We start from the raw sequence: 15,384 nt of genomic DNA on the forward strand, positions 1-15,384 counted from the left end.
GGTTATAAAAATGGAAATAAAATCTCATAAAGGAAATAAAATGGGAAAACAAAAACTAGGGTGGAGGAAAATAGTAATGGCCGGAACTGTCAGAGACACCATAGTAAGCATGACAGAAATCAAAGGAAAAAATTATTTAATGTCTAGTACATTATCAAATTGATAATCATACAAATGAGTTCAAAGCTATATATAAACATGTTACTGTACGAGTCCCGTACAAATTTTACTATAAAGCGTGAAAACCTAGAGAATATACAAGACATCTAAACTGAACTTCGATACAATGAGGCAGAAAGTATATGCTCCATAAGACAATTCACTTATGAAATGGGAAATATGTCATTGTCGTCATCGTTATCATCCATATACCTAAACTTAAGATCATCCCATCCTTCTCCTTTAAACTTAAAACTTGAATTCAAATAGCAATTTGTCTCCTGAAACAAGTTCAAGTGATCCACCAGCTTATGATACGCATTGCATCCACAGCACTGACAACAATGACAAATGGTCAACATCTTGCTTCAAGGTTTTAGAGTTCAGCCCTCCCCATACACACATTAATTATGTAACAATATGTTGAAAAAACCATATACAGACATGCTAATTGAGAAAATAAACTTATGTATCAAAATATTATAATATGTATAAAGTTATAACATTATCAACTTTTTAGTATTGAACTAACTACAAGTCTATTTCTCTAACATATGGTAGTCTCATGGTATTCTAGTAAGTAGAAGACAACCAGAGAATAGATAAAACATCTTATTCTATGATAATGTCACAGAATATATAAAAACCAGTTTTTCAAAAACCAGACTGCACCAATTAGTCTGATTGGTTGGTTCAACCATGAACAAGAAATCAACCAGTTTGATCAAGCCACGTAAAGCATTAATTTAAAACAAGCTTTAGAACCATTTAACCACAAAAAACCAATCTGTTTGTACATGAGCCAGACCAATGTTCTAAAATTGAAGTTTTGTGCAGGTATCCAACTTTTCTTTTGCTTGTTATTTTTATACATACAATGACAAACATTCATTCCATTTACACACGCATAACAGTTCAACCAAAGTTTTCTCATAAAACCATGAATCAGTTCCGTTTTGCAAACTGCTATTAGTTTATAATTTGGCTCCAACTTCAGATCAAGAAAATCAGAGACATGTGATGATAAGATAAGGGTTAAGGTTAACAAAAGCAAAAGGTTACCTGCACAAAGACAGTGCCATCAGTGTAAGCATGGGGATTAATAGCCCGTGTAGTTCGCTGGCCACAGATGGTACAAGTAAAAGCCACCAGCATCCTTCTCCTAGGGGATTTTGTGAAGAGAGACCATGGGAAAGTGGAGATGTTCCCAGATTCATTACCCCTACCAACTGCAGGAACAGAAGGACCTTCCATCCCTGAACCAGTGGTCCATCCTCTACCCACCGCAGCACTCAGTACCAGTCCCATCGCAGCATCCTGACCCAACAAATTCTTATCAGAATTTAATAACTTTCATGACCAAAAGAAATACACTTTTATGCACATCACTTGAATCTTTTAGATACCGATGCAAATTTAACAACAGATTTTGGAAAAGGAATAGCAAAATTAAATATTTCCGTGGCAACAATTTTATTTTTATTCATTGCAACATTTCACAGAAGGTAACCGACCCTTTGAAATTTCACATATGTTAGGCATGGAAATGCATTGAAGCATAAATTTGGGGATATGATTAACACAGTTGATTTATTTTTCTTTTTGATAAAAGAAAAAAAAAACAGTTTTTTATCCATTAAAAATAATGCAATTGACCCCTTAAAAATTCAGGATAAGTTATGCACAGAAACTGATTCAAGTTGAACAAAAAGAACGTACTTTGGACAGAGGGGAAAGGGAGAGGCAGCGATCACTGATAATTGGAAGGGTGTTATCCTTGGCGTCTGAATCGCGAGCATCATCACCTGAAACAAAACAGAAAATTGAAGAAAAATGACGCAGAAAACAAAAGGGTAAGCAAAAAGAATATAATAGAATACGCACGCTTGGAGGGTAATCGAAATTGGAGAGTCTTGGGAGGATAAAGAGAGGTTCTTCTTGAAGGGAAAATCGAAAAGGGAGAAGAGGAAGATGGAAGAGCTGCAGAAGAAGATGTGGCCAAGGTTTCCATCATCAATCAGATTGTGTTGTCTTCTCAGACAGAACAAACTAAACTAAACGAAACCAAGAATCCAATTCCTTGTCTAAGCTTCTTATTTCTAATTTCTAAATACCACAGAATATGTTAACACCACAAAATAATAAACTATATATAAAATATCAGAGGTTGTCTCATTTCTTTTTAGTCAATTAAATTTTACTTTTATTATTAGTTTTATACACCACTCATGTTTTTCATTAATAATATATTAAATTAATTAGAATGTAATTTTAATCGAGGTATTTTGACTTATTAATAGATTTATTAACTTTCCATTTAAACAAAAAGTTAATTATTATAACAATTTTCAGAAGAAAAAAATGTTTAAGATAATACGTCTAGAAATAGTGTTTTAATAGAATAATACATTCACCATGTTACTCGATTCCTTTTATATACAATAAACATTCACTTAAATTTATATTTTTGACATTGAGAATTTAATAAAGATTTAACTAAAATATAGATATATAAAAATTTAAGTTATATTATAATATAAAATGTTACGTCATATAATTACATTATAAAATATTATAGATATTTGAAATTTTTAAAGATTGTAAAAATATGATAAATATAAGATATAAGATAGTATAAAAGATAAATTGAAAGACTTGTTATTATATTTATATATATATATATATATATATATATATATATATATATATATATATATAACAGAATATAAAATATAAATAATTGGTTTGGATGTTGAAGTTGACCAATATAATGTTATCTTCAAATTATTATAAAGTGTTATCAATCTTAACGTCAAAGTGAGTTGAAAATTCTCTTTATCTTATTATTGGATTAGTTAAATCAAGTTAAGGACGTATTTTTTATCCTTCGTTGCATTTTACAAAATGATCAGTTGATAATCACAAATGAACAAATAAAAGACAATTATCAAATGACTCTACATGATTTTTTCTAAAAATAAAGTTACAAAATTATTAATCCGATAATTTTTTATTTTCAAATACATGATTTATGCAAAATACGAATTTAGATTATTACAAATTTAAATGAATGTCTAATATATATATATATATATATATATATATATATTAGAATTTATTTTTATCAGAGTTTAATTTATGAGTTAATATGTAAATATTTTTTACATTATCAATCAATTGGGAGTTGTTATAATGTAATGTAAAATTAGTGTTTTCTCACGTCGAGCACAATTATTTAGATTAACTTATCATTGTTATTAATACAATGTTGATAATTGAAGTTTCTTTATTAGTTTATCAATGATGACTGGAAATTTTCCATGTTGACATTACTAAAAAACACTCCTAACTAGTATAGATAACTAACAAACTATTGCCCGAAACTATAAACAAAAATTAACGTCTCAAATGATAAAATAAATATTGCAGACAACAACAAAAAATTATCTTGGCAAACATCACAAAAAATATTAATCTCACCTTCACAAAAAAATAATCTCCCTAATGTTTGACCTAAAAAATTCTAACTAATATCAAACAAAAAATAATAATAATCAACAAAAAAATATTATAACAACTTAAATTAAAAAAATAAAATGCTAACCGACATCAGTCAAAAAGTTTTATCCCAACAATTTCTGGATCTCGAACAAGCCAATAATATCCGAAATTAAAATTGAATTGAGAAAAAAATTCAAACTACAACATATAAATATGAGAATATAAAAAATTTTAAATTCCTACATTTTAAATCAAATTTAAATTTCTATAATAATAAACAATTCAATTACTTTAATGAAATTTTAGAATTTAAATTTCTTTTTAAATTCTTTACTCAAACAATATATTAATTTCAGATTCTCTAAAAAAATTTAATTATCCTACTAAAATTGTCTATCCAAACAAATTATAATGGTATAAAAATAAACATTTATTTTATCCCATGAACACATTAAAATACTAGAGGCTCTGTGAATCATCACCATTCCCATCATCTGCATATAACTCGATACAGAATAAAAACACAAGTCACACACCATGAATAACTAAAATCTGTGAGCAGAACAAACAGAACTCATTAAAAAAATGGCAACAAATAAATTTCGAGGGCAATTGTACGTAGAATATTGTTTAGACAGTATGCAATATTCCAGTCAACAGTAACTGTTAATCCTATGTTATTTACAATTTGCTAAAATGGCCAAGTTTTGACCGATATGTAGCTCTCAACTAACAGAACAAGTCATCTTGACTGGTTGTATCTGCATCATCCTCATCATCATCACCATCATCATCATCATCATTAGAACTGTCACTATTGGCATTGAATGTCAGTATCAACTGTAGAAGGTCTCGATCTGTAGTTGAGTTTTCTCGATTGTTTTCTGTCCTAAGCCTTCGTCTTGGAAGTGATAACAGTTGCAACATCAGGTCTTCAGGAGATGCTATCCGGTACATCCAGCCCCTAGCCTTCGGTTTCTGTGGGACACAAAATTTTCCATCAATTTGCATTTATCATCGGTGTCATTGTCATTTATTATCATCATCATCATCAACTTTATTGTTCTCATCATCATAATCATTCATATAATCACCAATCATCTTCATCACAATCATCATTGTCACTCTCTTCCTTCTCCTCCTCCCCCTCCTCCTCCTCCTCCTCATCATCATAATCATAATCATTCTCATCATCATCATCATCATCATCATCTTCTTCTCTGTCCTCTTCGTCATCATCACTCTCAGACATCTCATCCTCAAAGTCATCATCAGACATAATATGATCATCTTCGTCATAGCCACCACCACCAATTGAAAACCAATGAACACGATCACACACATGAACCTTCTTCAAAGAAGTACCAGCAGAGAAATTAGTTCCTCTGCTGCTTAAACAGTATATGTAACAAATATTCTTTATCTGAATTTTCATTTAATAACAGACCAGTATCAGTGTTAAAATCACATAATCATAGGACTTTCCTAGACAAGCATAAGAAATTTTAGCTTTTATTACAAGTTAATTTCGGATAACTAGCTTATTTCTCTACCTATGACTAATTTCCACCAAAAAACCTAATTGACCACCACATCTATTCACGAGGCTCGAACCTAGGAGATGAGTCTAGTTCCACTTCGACCAAGGACTTCTCTAAACAAGCATATCAAAGTATCTTCTATTACAAGCTCTTTAATCAATGCAAATAATTTCAAGAACATAAATCCTTAAATGTATACCATGTTCTTTCGTAAAAATCACTTCCGAATAATGTATTTAACATGTTTTGCTTTCACAACATACCCAGTTGAGCAATGAGCACCCACCCAAAACTCCCTTATGGCAGCGTGTTCAAGCCTGTAACTTTTACCCATTTTCCTGACAAGCTATACAGCCTTATAATGACGTAGCAGCATATAAGCTTGCCATATCATCCAAATGTGAAATGATCCAACCAACTAATCCAGTGCTGGTTCAAAAGTTTCATGCATTACTGATCACGCTGGTTCTCAACATTTACTAGTTCAGATTGGAAAGTTATGTGTCATGTTGTCGCAGTTATGTTTATTTAGTAACCCTAGGATGCTTATATCACTTATGTGATAAACTGCAAGGCAGATATGTCCGCGTATTTCCTCAATAGGATTTTTGACATATCTCTGATTCATGGTGTGTTAAAAAAAAAAAAAATTAAGTTTGTTTACCGAAGGAGACTCTTCAACAGCAACTAAGCCTGCGATATTGTTCTGCACAAATTCAGGAATGATTCCACAATTCTTTCAATTAAATCTGCCAGTTTGTGTGTTCAAACTCTAGAGTCTAACGTGGTCTACTTTCCATTCATGTAGTGTACTTCTGTGTTGTTATGGTTTCGGGCCTTTACTGGTCTTTGCATGAAAGCTAGACTCTGTCTTTTGGGTATTTGGGACACGTTGTTTTTTGACCCAAAAATGAAAAACAAGGAAAGTTCAAATGTTCCCACAACATAAATGAAACCTAAAATGACAGTTATTCTCCGTTTTAAACCTTCAGCTTTAGCACTGATGCCTCATTCGCCAAGTTCATTTCAGTTCTAAGTTTCTGACCTCAAAGGCTTTTTACTGAACCAGGTTTGTTAGTTGTCAGCACGTTAGTTAGTAAGACAAAGGGGATTCAACAGGAAAATAAATAGGAGTAGGATGCAAGCAAAGAGGCATTTTATCTTGTGTCCCTTGATAATTGAGCTTTACTCCTTGAGAAAGTATGTGAAGGGGAAACCCTTGGAAGATTATCTCTCATACTTTTTGTCCTTTTGGAAGCAATAAATATCATCTTACTTTAGTTTCTTCTATTTTTCAATTTGGATTCAATTAGATTAAACTAAACCCCAAATCCAAATTTTGGGGAGAAGTATTGGACAATTTCATAAGATTCTTGTGATGATATGCTGATTTCATTGGCCAGGGGCTGTAATAAATGTTCAAGATGGTTACAATTTCCAAACAGCTTAAAGCAATTTCTAACAAAGTCATGGCAAGACAGTGATCCAATGGAAGCCTAAGGTTTCTGCCAATGGGAGAATTGAACACACCATAGTTGAGGACAAGAAAGTGAAGGATGGTGTCAAAAATAGAGACTCAAAAATCATTGAAGCTAAGAAGGTGGAAGAGGATGAAGATTTGCTGCACAAAATGGAGGAACAGAGGTGATTTCGTATGTGATCAGAGAATCTCCTTCTCCAGCAGGAAATGTTGTAGATAGGGACTTGATAGACATCATCTCTCTGGGGCAGTGTTATGACAGGGACTTCAGTATTATGGAGTATCTTGTGTTTCACTGGGAGTAATGGGGAATGCTAGGTAAAGTATGTAAGTGTTTGGTTCTTCCTCGACAAGATAAGTTCCCCAAGTATTTGGTAGTTAACAAGAAATGTCATCTTTGATATGTTTTCTAACATGGATTCCTAACAAGGCTTTGCATGATCCAACTTAAATTAATGCATAATCCAATTGGTTTAAAGCAGTCAAAGTATGCAATTTTTATGTGATTCAAGCAATGTTAAAATCTGATTCACTGCATTTTAGAATCACATCTATTCTAAAAATCGAATTGTTAATTCATACAATTCTGACAGCCGTGAACAAAACAATAAAGTCTGATATAACTCAAAGGATCCATCTTTAAAAAATAGTGATGGGTGGATGGGAGTCTAACATTTTCTGAGTTATGCCTAGGGTAACAGTACAACATCAGACATTTTGGCTCTCGAACCAACTGAGATTGAGGGACAACAAGGGGGCAGAAAAGCTTTGGATGATACCTTCACACTATGTACTTGGATTCTTCTTATGATTGTATATTATAGTACATTATAACATATTTTATATATATATAATGTTTTAATAGAAACTTCCAATCTGAGATTTATGCACAAAACTAATTTTTCCTGCACATCAAAGGCATTGTCCACATATAATAATATCATCCTGACCTAAGTTCTGAGTTGCAATAATTTACGTCTTAAGACCAAATTCATACCTGCTCAATAATTTTGGGCAGAGTAGCTTTCTCAAGGGCCTTTGGAGTCCATATCTTGATGTCATGCTCAATACCACTGCTTGCAAGAACCATTGAATGAGGATGAGACTCAATGCAGTTCACAACATGCTTATCTGCTTCCATGACACGAATAAGCTGACCACCTTTCTTTTTCCATACAAAAATCCGACCACAGTCCGACCCACTCACCACATACTCACACTTGGGTCCAAAAAAGTTGACACCCTTAACTGTCTCACAATTCCTGTGTCCCTTAAATACTTGCGGGGTGATTTTTTCATCGCCATCCATGTTGGATTGAGACAACACAGATCCATGACTAAATCCAAGTTCATCTGCATCACAGTTCGTAGATTTAGGAAACTCATGATCAGGGTTGGGTCCCAAACCCATATCTTGGGTAAAAAGGTAAATAAACTCGTCGTTGTATGACACAAGCAGCTCTCTTTGTTCAGAAAAGGCCAAGCCTGTTATTCCAACCCGCTCGTCACCAATCAAGTGAGGAGGACAAAAGAAGTCGGTTGGTTGACCAAAATCAGTAGATCCATCCCATTTATACTTGCGAATATCATAAAGTCTAGTATATTCATCAGTTCCAGCAACGGCAAAGAGATTTGGGTTCCTTGGATCAATTGCAATAGCATTAAGATGGATGACTGGCATATAGTTCCACCTATCCTTGATTGGCTGGCATGTAAAAAGTTCTGTTGCGACCCCAGTTCTCAGATCAAACTGTCAAAACACATAGTGCGATTACTAAAGAATAAACAATAAAAAATTAAACGGGGGAAGGAATCAATCACTCACATGCTGTACTAATCCATCTTCACCACATGTATAAAATATATGAGGGCTACCAGGTTCAATAGCCAATTTATGCGCCCTTCCTTGATGCTTGGCCAGAAACTTAGTTTCCACTCCTCCATTTTCAAGAATTTGAGCATGTCTAACCTATAATTGAGAGGTCGCAAGGAAAACAGCCCTATCTTAGTAAAACAATATAACAAGATTCCTGCATATTCATACAGTAATAAAACAGTAAAATTAATACCGTAGAAGCAGTTACCCATACCACCAGAAACCATATTAAATTTGGCATCCCAGAGATAAAATATGTGCACAAGATAGTAGAAACAGTTACCGATACCTTTTTTTTTTCTATAAATTATCACATTGTTAGTTAAAACACAAAGCAGATAAAAAAGCAAAATACGTAAGGTATGTTGACACAGACAGACAAAACCTTATAACAATCTGGAAGAATTGACAGAAAGCAGATACCTGTCCATCAGCAGCACAGGTGACAATGCTTCGATCCTCAGAGTGAGGCATGATCTTGGCCTGGAAAACATTGTTGGTGTGACCAGAATGGAAAGAGAGTTTAATACCGCCAGTCTCCCAGTCCCAGAGAATAACCCTCCAATCATCAGAACCAGACACCAGAATGTCCCCATCAGTATTGAAGCTGACAGTGTTGACACAACCTCTGTGCTTGGCAAGTTTCCTGAGCACATCAAGTCGAAGGACAAGATCCTATAAAACACACGACAGCACATTAATTAATGACCAGGGTAGAGCTTTGAGCTTCTGGATAGAGGCACATTCGGAATCACACGCCTACAGAGAAGCCAAATTATTATCATCTATAAAAGCAAGAAACCACCTTGATCGGATACCCAAAACAAAAACACCCTTTACAAAAAGGGAACAAAGGGACCACATTCTCGTCTTCAATATAAATTATTTCACGGAAGCAAAGAGATGGGTAAAGAACTGACTACAAAGGATGAACAATTGAAAAGATATAGAAAGAGGAAAAAGAATGGAAATTGAGGGTTAAGAGAAGAGAGGGGTGTGGAACCTCGGAGGCGCCAAGTCGGAGAGCGAAATTTCTTGGCGGTAGATGGCCGAGTTCTCGATGGCAGAGATCAGGAATGGCCTTGTAGACGGCGGTTATAGGCCTCTTGTTCATCCTATCCTGTGGAATAACAAAAGAATTGGATTGAGCAAATAAAGATTGATGAATGATGAAGTATGAAGTATGAAGGATGATTATGGATACCTTGAAGAGGAAGAACAAGACACAATATACAGAAATAGATGGATAGGTTTGGGTGCAGAAGAATGGAACAAAACCAAAGGAGTGATGGGAGAACACACAGTTATATGTGTGCGAGAGAGTGGGGTTGGGGTTCCCCCTGTGCTATCATGGTGATGATGGTGTGGTAATTATGATGATGGTGATGGTGATGGTGATGGATGGATGTTGATGTAGATGATCGTGGAATGCTAACGTAAAATTACTCAACACTGTTATATGTTATGTGTGTGATATGTGTGATAGATAGAGTGGGGTGGGGTCCTTTGGTTTGCCCTGTTCTATGATGTTCATGATCATAATCATGATTATGATGATGATAGATGAATGGATGTTGATATAGATGATCGTGGAATGGTCACGTGAAATTAATCCACACGTACTACACTGTTAATCTCCACATCAGTGCCACCCTCCTAATTTAATCTTTCCTTTTAAGATAGAATAAAATAATTAACCCGAATCTTTATCATATATGGTTTTTAAGTTTATATTTCTGTTACTAAAATATTCAACGTCTTGTTTATTTATATAATCATTAGCTTTTATATAACCATTTTTATTTTTCAACAGTTCACATATTAAATAAATAAAACTCAATTTAAAATAATTTCATAATAATTACTCAAACCTGATTTTTGTTACGATATTTATGCGGAATTTCTAAGATCTGAGTTGTTGATTCTTGATGAAGAAATTCTCACTTTCAAAGAGAAAGAGAGGAAACATTCACAGAAAAACTAATGTATGATTGTAGTAGTGAATGAGAGAATCAAATCCTACGATGAGATAGTGTAGTTATAAGTTATCTTGCGTTTATAAACAAACATATATAAATATATTGAAGAAATAATTGATTCAAATTATTATATTATAAGTTTGAGAATATTACGTAATCAATCATTATATTATAAGATATTTTTAAATATATTGAAAAAATAATATAATATAATAATAAATTAATATATTATATCTATAACTATATATAAAGATATTTTCTTTTTTTGTCCACATTTCATAATTTCAATTTTACTCTTTACAATGTAATTATTTGTTAAATTTTTAAAAATTAACGATTACTTTTACAAGTCTTTATATAACTATTTACTTATGTTAATCTTTTTTATTCTCTTATTCATCAACAGTTATTTTCTCATATTTTTTTCCATACATTTAACTTTATTTTTGATAAATATAATTTAGTTTTTTTATTAACTTAATAACATTACAATATCATCAACTACTAATATAATATTATATATATATTCAAAAAATGCATACACACATGCACTATAACGTCTGTGGATACGTTAGTTGTTTATAAATATTTTTAAGATATTTCATAATATATTAAAGAATGATATCTTAAATTATCCAAACTTTAAGTAGTTTGCACCATTTGACCTTAATCATAATTGTTTGCGAATGTGTTGCTATTGAAGCATAATCTAAATAACGTATGAATGTGTTGTAATCCGAAATTAGTCATAGTAACTTGCGGATGTGTTACAGTCCCAGTTTAATTGTAATGTGTGTTATGGTTAAAATGTTCTAAGTAGTTATGTAGCGCAATAACTTAAATTGTCTTTAAAATTTTTAAAAAAAATTTCAAATATACAAGACTCATATTAGTATAATATAAATATAATTGCTAGCCACCTGAAATCGCGCTCCTGAGCTGGGAAATTAAATTACTTATGTGTTGCTGCTATATATCGGTATCTTATTAAAGTTTTCTTTTAAATATATTTTTGTCACAAAATACTTTTTTCCAAACAAAAAGGTTAGAGCATTTTTTTTTTATAGAATTAAAAGATATACTTATTTTTATTAGAATGGTAAGAATTTGTCTAAACGAAGTCAGGATAAAAAACAATTATCATCTGCTCGTGCTAAAGATAGATAGATTTTAAATGTGTTTTAATTAGTTAATAGTATAAAAAATAAACCTATATTATAAGTCAAACTTTTCATGAATCTCAAACGTACTAGTTAGATGGTTTTACACCTAAATATTATTTATTATGATTAAAAAAACAATCTGTTTTCTTCATTTAATTTGTTATTATAATTTTTTTAACTAAAAATAAATAGTATGCCTTTAATATAAAAAAACTATATTGACTCTTAATCATTAGTTATTTTATAAAAAATAATTATTTTTGTAATTACTATTTAAAATATATTAAAGTATTTTTAATTAATTGACAGTATTAAAGATTTTACACTAAAATTGTGCCAACTTCAATTCTTAAAGAAAACATCGTATATGTTTTGAATTTGGCTCAAGATAAAACCAACATGGTAAAAGTTGATTACATGATAATAATAGGATAAGATAAAATAAAATTGCACGCAGAAAGGAAGCAAAAACAAATAAATATTGCTTACAAATGATTATTGAGTAATTGCTGATAAAAAAATCATAAAATGGTTATTGAATCAATTTCACACATTTACCATCTCCTAATAAATTAATAATTTTGGTATTGTCATTTCTGTTGAACTTTCATTTATTTAACAGTGTGACGGGTCTAGAAGAGAACAAAAATTCATGTGAGCTTCTGGAACTGAAATCCTGACACGGTTAAGAGAGTTACCTTCTCAATATCACTGTGCTTGTTTCGTACAAAATTTTGTTATCATGCTTTTACAATCATGTCAATATCATTAGAATAAGTAAAAACTTTTTTTAATTGTTGATATTAGATATTGAAAAGAGGAAAAGATAAAGAATGTATAAAAGAGTGAGAGTGTGAGGAAGAGGAAGCTAAGATCTGAGAGGATGATGAATGGCTTACAGTGTCCTCACCAGGGGCTGTCATGGAGATGGAAACAACGTGGTTTCCCAGTTACAACCATTAAAATGGAGACTTCCACGCTAACCAAACAAGGACAACGATTTCTGACCAAGCTAACCACCTCCGCCGCCGCCACCGACAACCTCATCCGAAGATTCGTCCAAGGTTCTCCCAAATCTGTTGTTCTCACCACTCTCTCACACCTCCTCTCTCCCTCCACCTCCTACCCACAACTCTCTTCCCTCGCGCTCCCCGTAAGTACCATTCTTTCCGCCAATCTTTTTTTTTGGCTTTCTATTTGGGCCGCTAACAGGCCTCCCTAAAAAAATTGCAGCTCTACGGAAGAGCGAGCCAAGCCCCGTGGTTCACCTGGAACTCCACCACCGTCGCCGAGCTCGCCGCGCACCTCCACAAACTCGGCCACCAGGCCCAATCCGAAGCCCTGGTTTCCGAGGCCATTTCCAAGCTACAATCTCGCAAACGCGAACTCGTTGTCTTCTACGGCAAACTGGCGGAAGCATACTCGAAACGAAAATCCGAAACCGGCTTCGACGTGGCTTACAGTTACCTCAACAACCTTCTCCGCACATCCGAATCGGTGCACGTGAAACGCAGGGCCTACGAGTACATGGTGAGTGGGCTGTGTTCCATGGACAGGCCGCGTGAGGCAGAGGATTTAGTTATTGGGCCTGCGGCTGGGCTCGGGCTTAAACCCTCGGGCTTTGAATTGAAGTCAATTGTGTACGGATACGGAAGGGTGGGGTTGTTTGAGGATATGCGGAGGGTTGTGGAGGAAATGGAGAAGAGAGGGTTTGTGGTTGACACGGTATGTTGCAACATGGTTGTTTCGGCTTACGGGGTTCACGGGGAGCACGTGGAAATGGTGACGTGGCTTCGGAGGATGAGGGATTCAGGGGTTCCGTTTTCCGTGAGGACTTACAACTCCGTTTCGAATTGTTGCCCGGAGGTTTTGAGAATGGTGGGGGGGTTGAGCGAATTGGCGTTGTCGATGGAGGAATTGAATGAGGGTTTGGAAGGAGGGGAGGGAATGGTGGTGAGGGAGTTGATGGGGTGTAGTGGGATTTTGGAGGAGGTGATGGTGTGGGAGGCGTTGGAGGTGAAGCTGGATCTGCATGGGTTTCACGTGGGTGGGGCTTATTTGGTGGTTTTGGTTTGGTTGGAGGAGATGTGGAGAAGGTTGAATGGGTTGAATTGTGGGGTACCGGCGGAAGTTACGGTGGTTTGTGGGTTGGGAAATCACAGCAGTGTTCGAGGGGAATCGAAGGTGAGGGTGCTGGTGCAGAAGATGATGGTGAAAATGGGAAGTCCGTTGAAGGTTGATAGGAAGAACAACGGGTGCTTTATTGCAAAAGGAAAAGCTGTTCAAAATTGGTTGTGTGAAATGAGGAAGGCACCTCTGAGTGGGTCTGCTTCACAGTGAATGTTATGAGTTTAGGGTTATGTGAAGTAAAATAGGAAACCTTAAATGGTGGTCATTTTACTGTCTTTGTTATTGAAGGAGGTTAACCCTTTTCATTCAAGAAGAAACTGTGAATTAGGACAGATAATGCATGCACATTGAAAAATGATTAGAGTGATATTTAGGAAGGCATGATGAAGAGCAAATTTTGTTTAGTGGGATAGGTAACGCATGGCATACATTCAGAGGATGAGAAACAGATCTACATTGATCCATGGGGTCTTGTCCATGATTTTTTTGTTCTTCAAAAATTTGTTATATAACGTATTTAATATCTAATATAATAATATAATTTCAAATTTTGTTATTTAATTTTTGTGCCTAGGAGAACTTAGATGAAAAAAATAAAATAAAAAATAATTTAAAGACTCATCTGTAACCATTTTAGTGTGTTTCATCACCTATGAGACTCATTTGTATATATTTTGTTAAGAGATCCACTGGAAAGGAGATTTAAATGCTTAACCTACCTATGAGACTCATTTCGAGCTGGTGCTGTTCCTTGTAATGAAAAGGCGGTCAACTGGTTTTTAACTTGGAAACCCACCCGCCAAGGTGAATTTTCTTAAATACAAGTTCTTAACTGGAAACATAAATTGAAAAAAATATCACATCATTCATTCACTATACATGCCTGTAGACATTTAAAGTATTCTTACCGTTGTCACATTTGCTTGCCTTGCAGAGAAAGAGCTAGAAGAGAACCCTGCCAAACTGAAACAATACGTGTTAAAAAAGCTTGAGAACACGCCAAGTGATGTTAGAGCTTTGGTCGAAAAAACGGAAGTAGATGGTTTTTTATCATCTCCATTGCGATATAGACATCCCTGGGATCTGATGTTGGGGAACATTAGTAAGGGCAATGTTTTTGTTGGTGGAGATGCTTTCCACCCTATGACTCCTCCTGACCTTGGGCAGGGAGGATGTTGTGCTTTAGAGGATGGGATCATTATGGCCAGATGCTTAGCTGAGGCCTTTTTCCAAAGAACCAGGAAGAGGTATCAAAGAGAAAGACGAAGAGGTGCATTATGGAAAGCTTGAAGAAATATGCGGACGGAGAAACATTGATGTCACTGCAACAGCTTATATGGTGGGTTCTATTCGGCAGGCTGAGTCCAAATTCGTTACTTTTTTTAGGGAAAACATCTTGGCCACATTCTTAGCTAGTCAATATTTTAAGAAGTCAGGTTAGGATTGTGGAAAATTAAATAGCTCCTAGCGGTGCAATTATCTTGTAAAATGATTGGTAGCGGGGAACTTGATAGATGAGTAACTTTTTTATAAATACAAAAAGTTTATTTTCTTT

The 15,384-nt window shown here is 34.2% G+C and overlaps 3 protein-coding genes across 6 annotated transcripts; 1 reads left to right on the plus strand and 2 right to left on the minus strand.

Moving 5' to 3' along the window:
- Positions 1-117: 117 nt before the first annotated feature.
- Positions 118-2,283, minus strand: LOC114191617. The gene is made up of 4 exons (XM_028080908.1): positions 2,044-2,283; positions 1,879-1,964; positions 1,222-1,476; positions 118-494 (listed from the first exon to the last, which is right to left on the minus strand). The coding sequence occupies exons 1-4, from the start codon at positions 2,171-2,173 to the stop codon at positions 324-326; spliced, it is 642 nt and encodes a 213-aa protein (XP_027936709.1). The 5' UTR covers positions 2,174-2,283; the 3' UTR covers positions 118-323.
- Positions 2,284-4,176: 1,893 nt separating this feature from the next.
- Positions 4,177-10,000, minus strand: LOC114191533 (DDB1- and CUL4-associated factor 8). 3 transcript variants are annotated; one of them, XM_028080754.1, is made up of 6 exons: positions 9,762-9,999; positions 9,561-9,677; positions 8,981-9,232; positions 8,507-8,650; positions 7,679-8,431; positions 4,177-4,638 (listed from the first exon to the last, which is right to left on the minus strand). In XM_028080754.1, exons 2-6 carry the CDS (start codon positions 9,669-9,671, stop codon positions 4,390-4,392), a joined length of 1,509 nt encoding a protein of 502 aa, XP_027936555.1. In that variant the 5' UTR covers positions 9,672-9,677; positions 9,762-9,999; the 3' UTR covers positions 4,177-4,389. The 3 variants fall into 3 exon arrangements, with proteins under 3 accessions (XP_027936555.1, XP_027936554.1, XP_027936553.1); XM_028080753.1 differs by having other exon boundaries at positions 4,445-5,008; positions 9,762-10,000; XM_028080752.1 differs by having other exon boundaries at positions 4,445-5,011; positions 9,762-10,000.
- A 2,361-nt stretch (positions 10,001-12,361) lies between these two features.
- On the plus strand, positions 12,362-15,383 carry LOC114189719 (pentatricopeptide repeat-containing protein At2g17033). 2 transcript variants are annotated; one of them, XR_003605723.1, is made up of 3 exons: positions 12,362-12,852; positions 12,933-14,633; positions 14,764-15,383. XR_003605723.1 is itself a non-coding variant. In XM_028078379.1 (2 exons), exons 1-2 carry the CDS (start codon positions 12,583-12,585, stop codon positions 14,037-14,039), a joined length of 1,377 nt encoding a protein of 458 aa, XP_027934180.1. In that variant the 5' UTR covers positions 12,362-12,582; the 3' UTR covers positions 14,040-15,383. The 2 variants fall into 2 exon arrangements, 1 of the variants encoding a protein (XP_027934180.1); XM_028078379.1 differs by having other exon boundaries at positions 12,933-15,383.
- Position 15,384: the final 1 nt, after the last annotated feature.

This window comes from Vigna unguiculata, chromosome 7 (genome assembly GCF_004118075.2).
Source record: "Vigna unguiculata cultivar IT97K-499-35 chromosome 7, ASM411807v1, whole genome shotgun sequence".
In the NCBI taxonomy this organism is placed as follows: domain Eukaryota; kingdom Viridiplantae; phylum Streptophyta; class Magnoliopsida; order Fabales; family Fabaceae; genus Vigna; species Vigna unguiculata.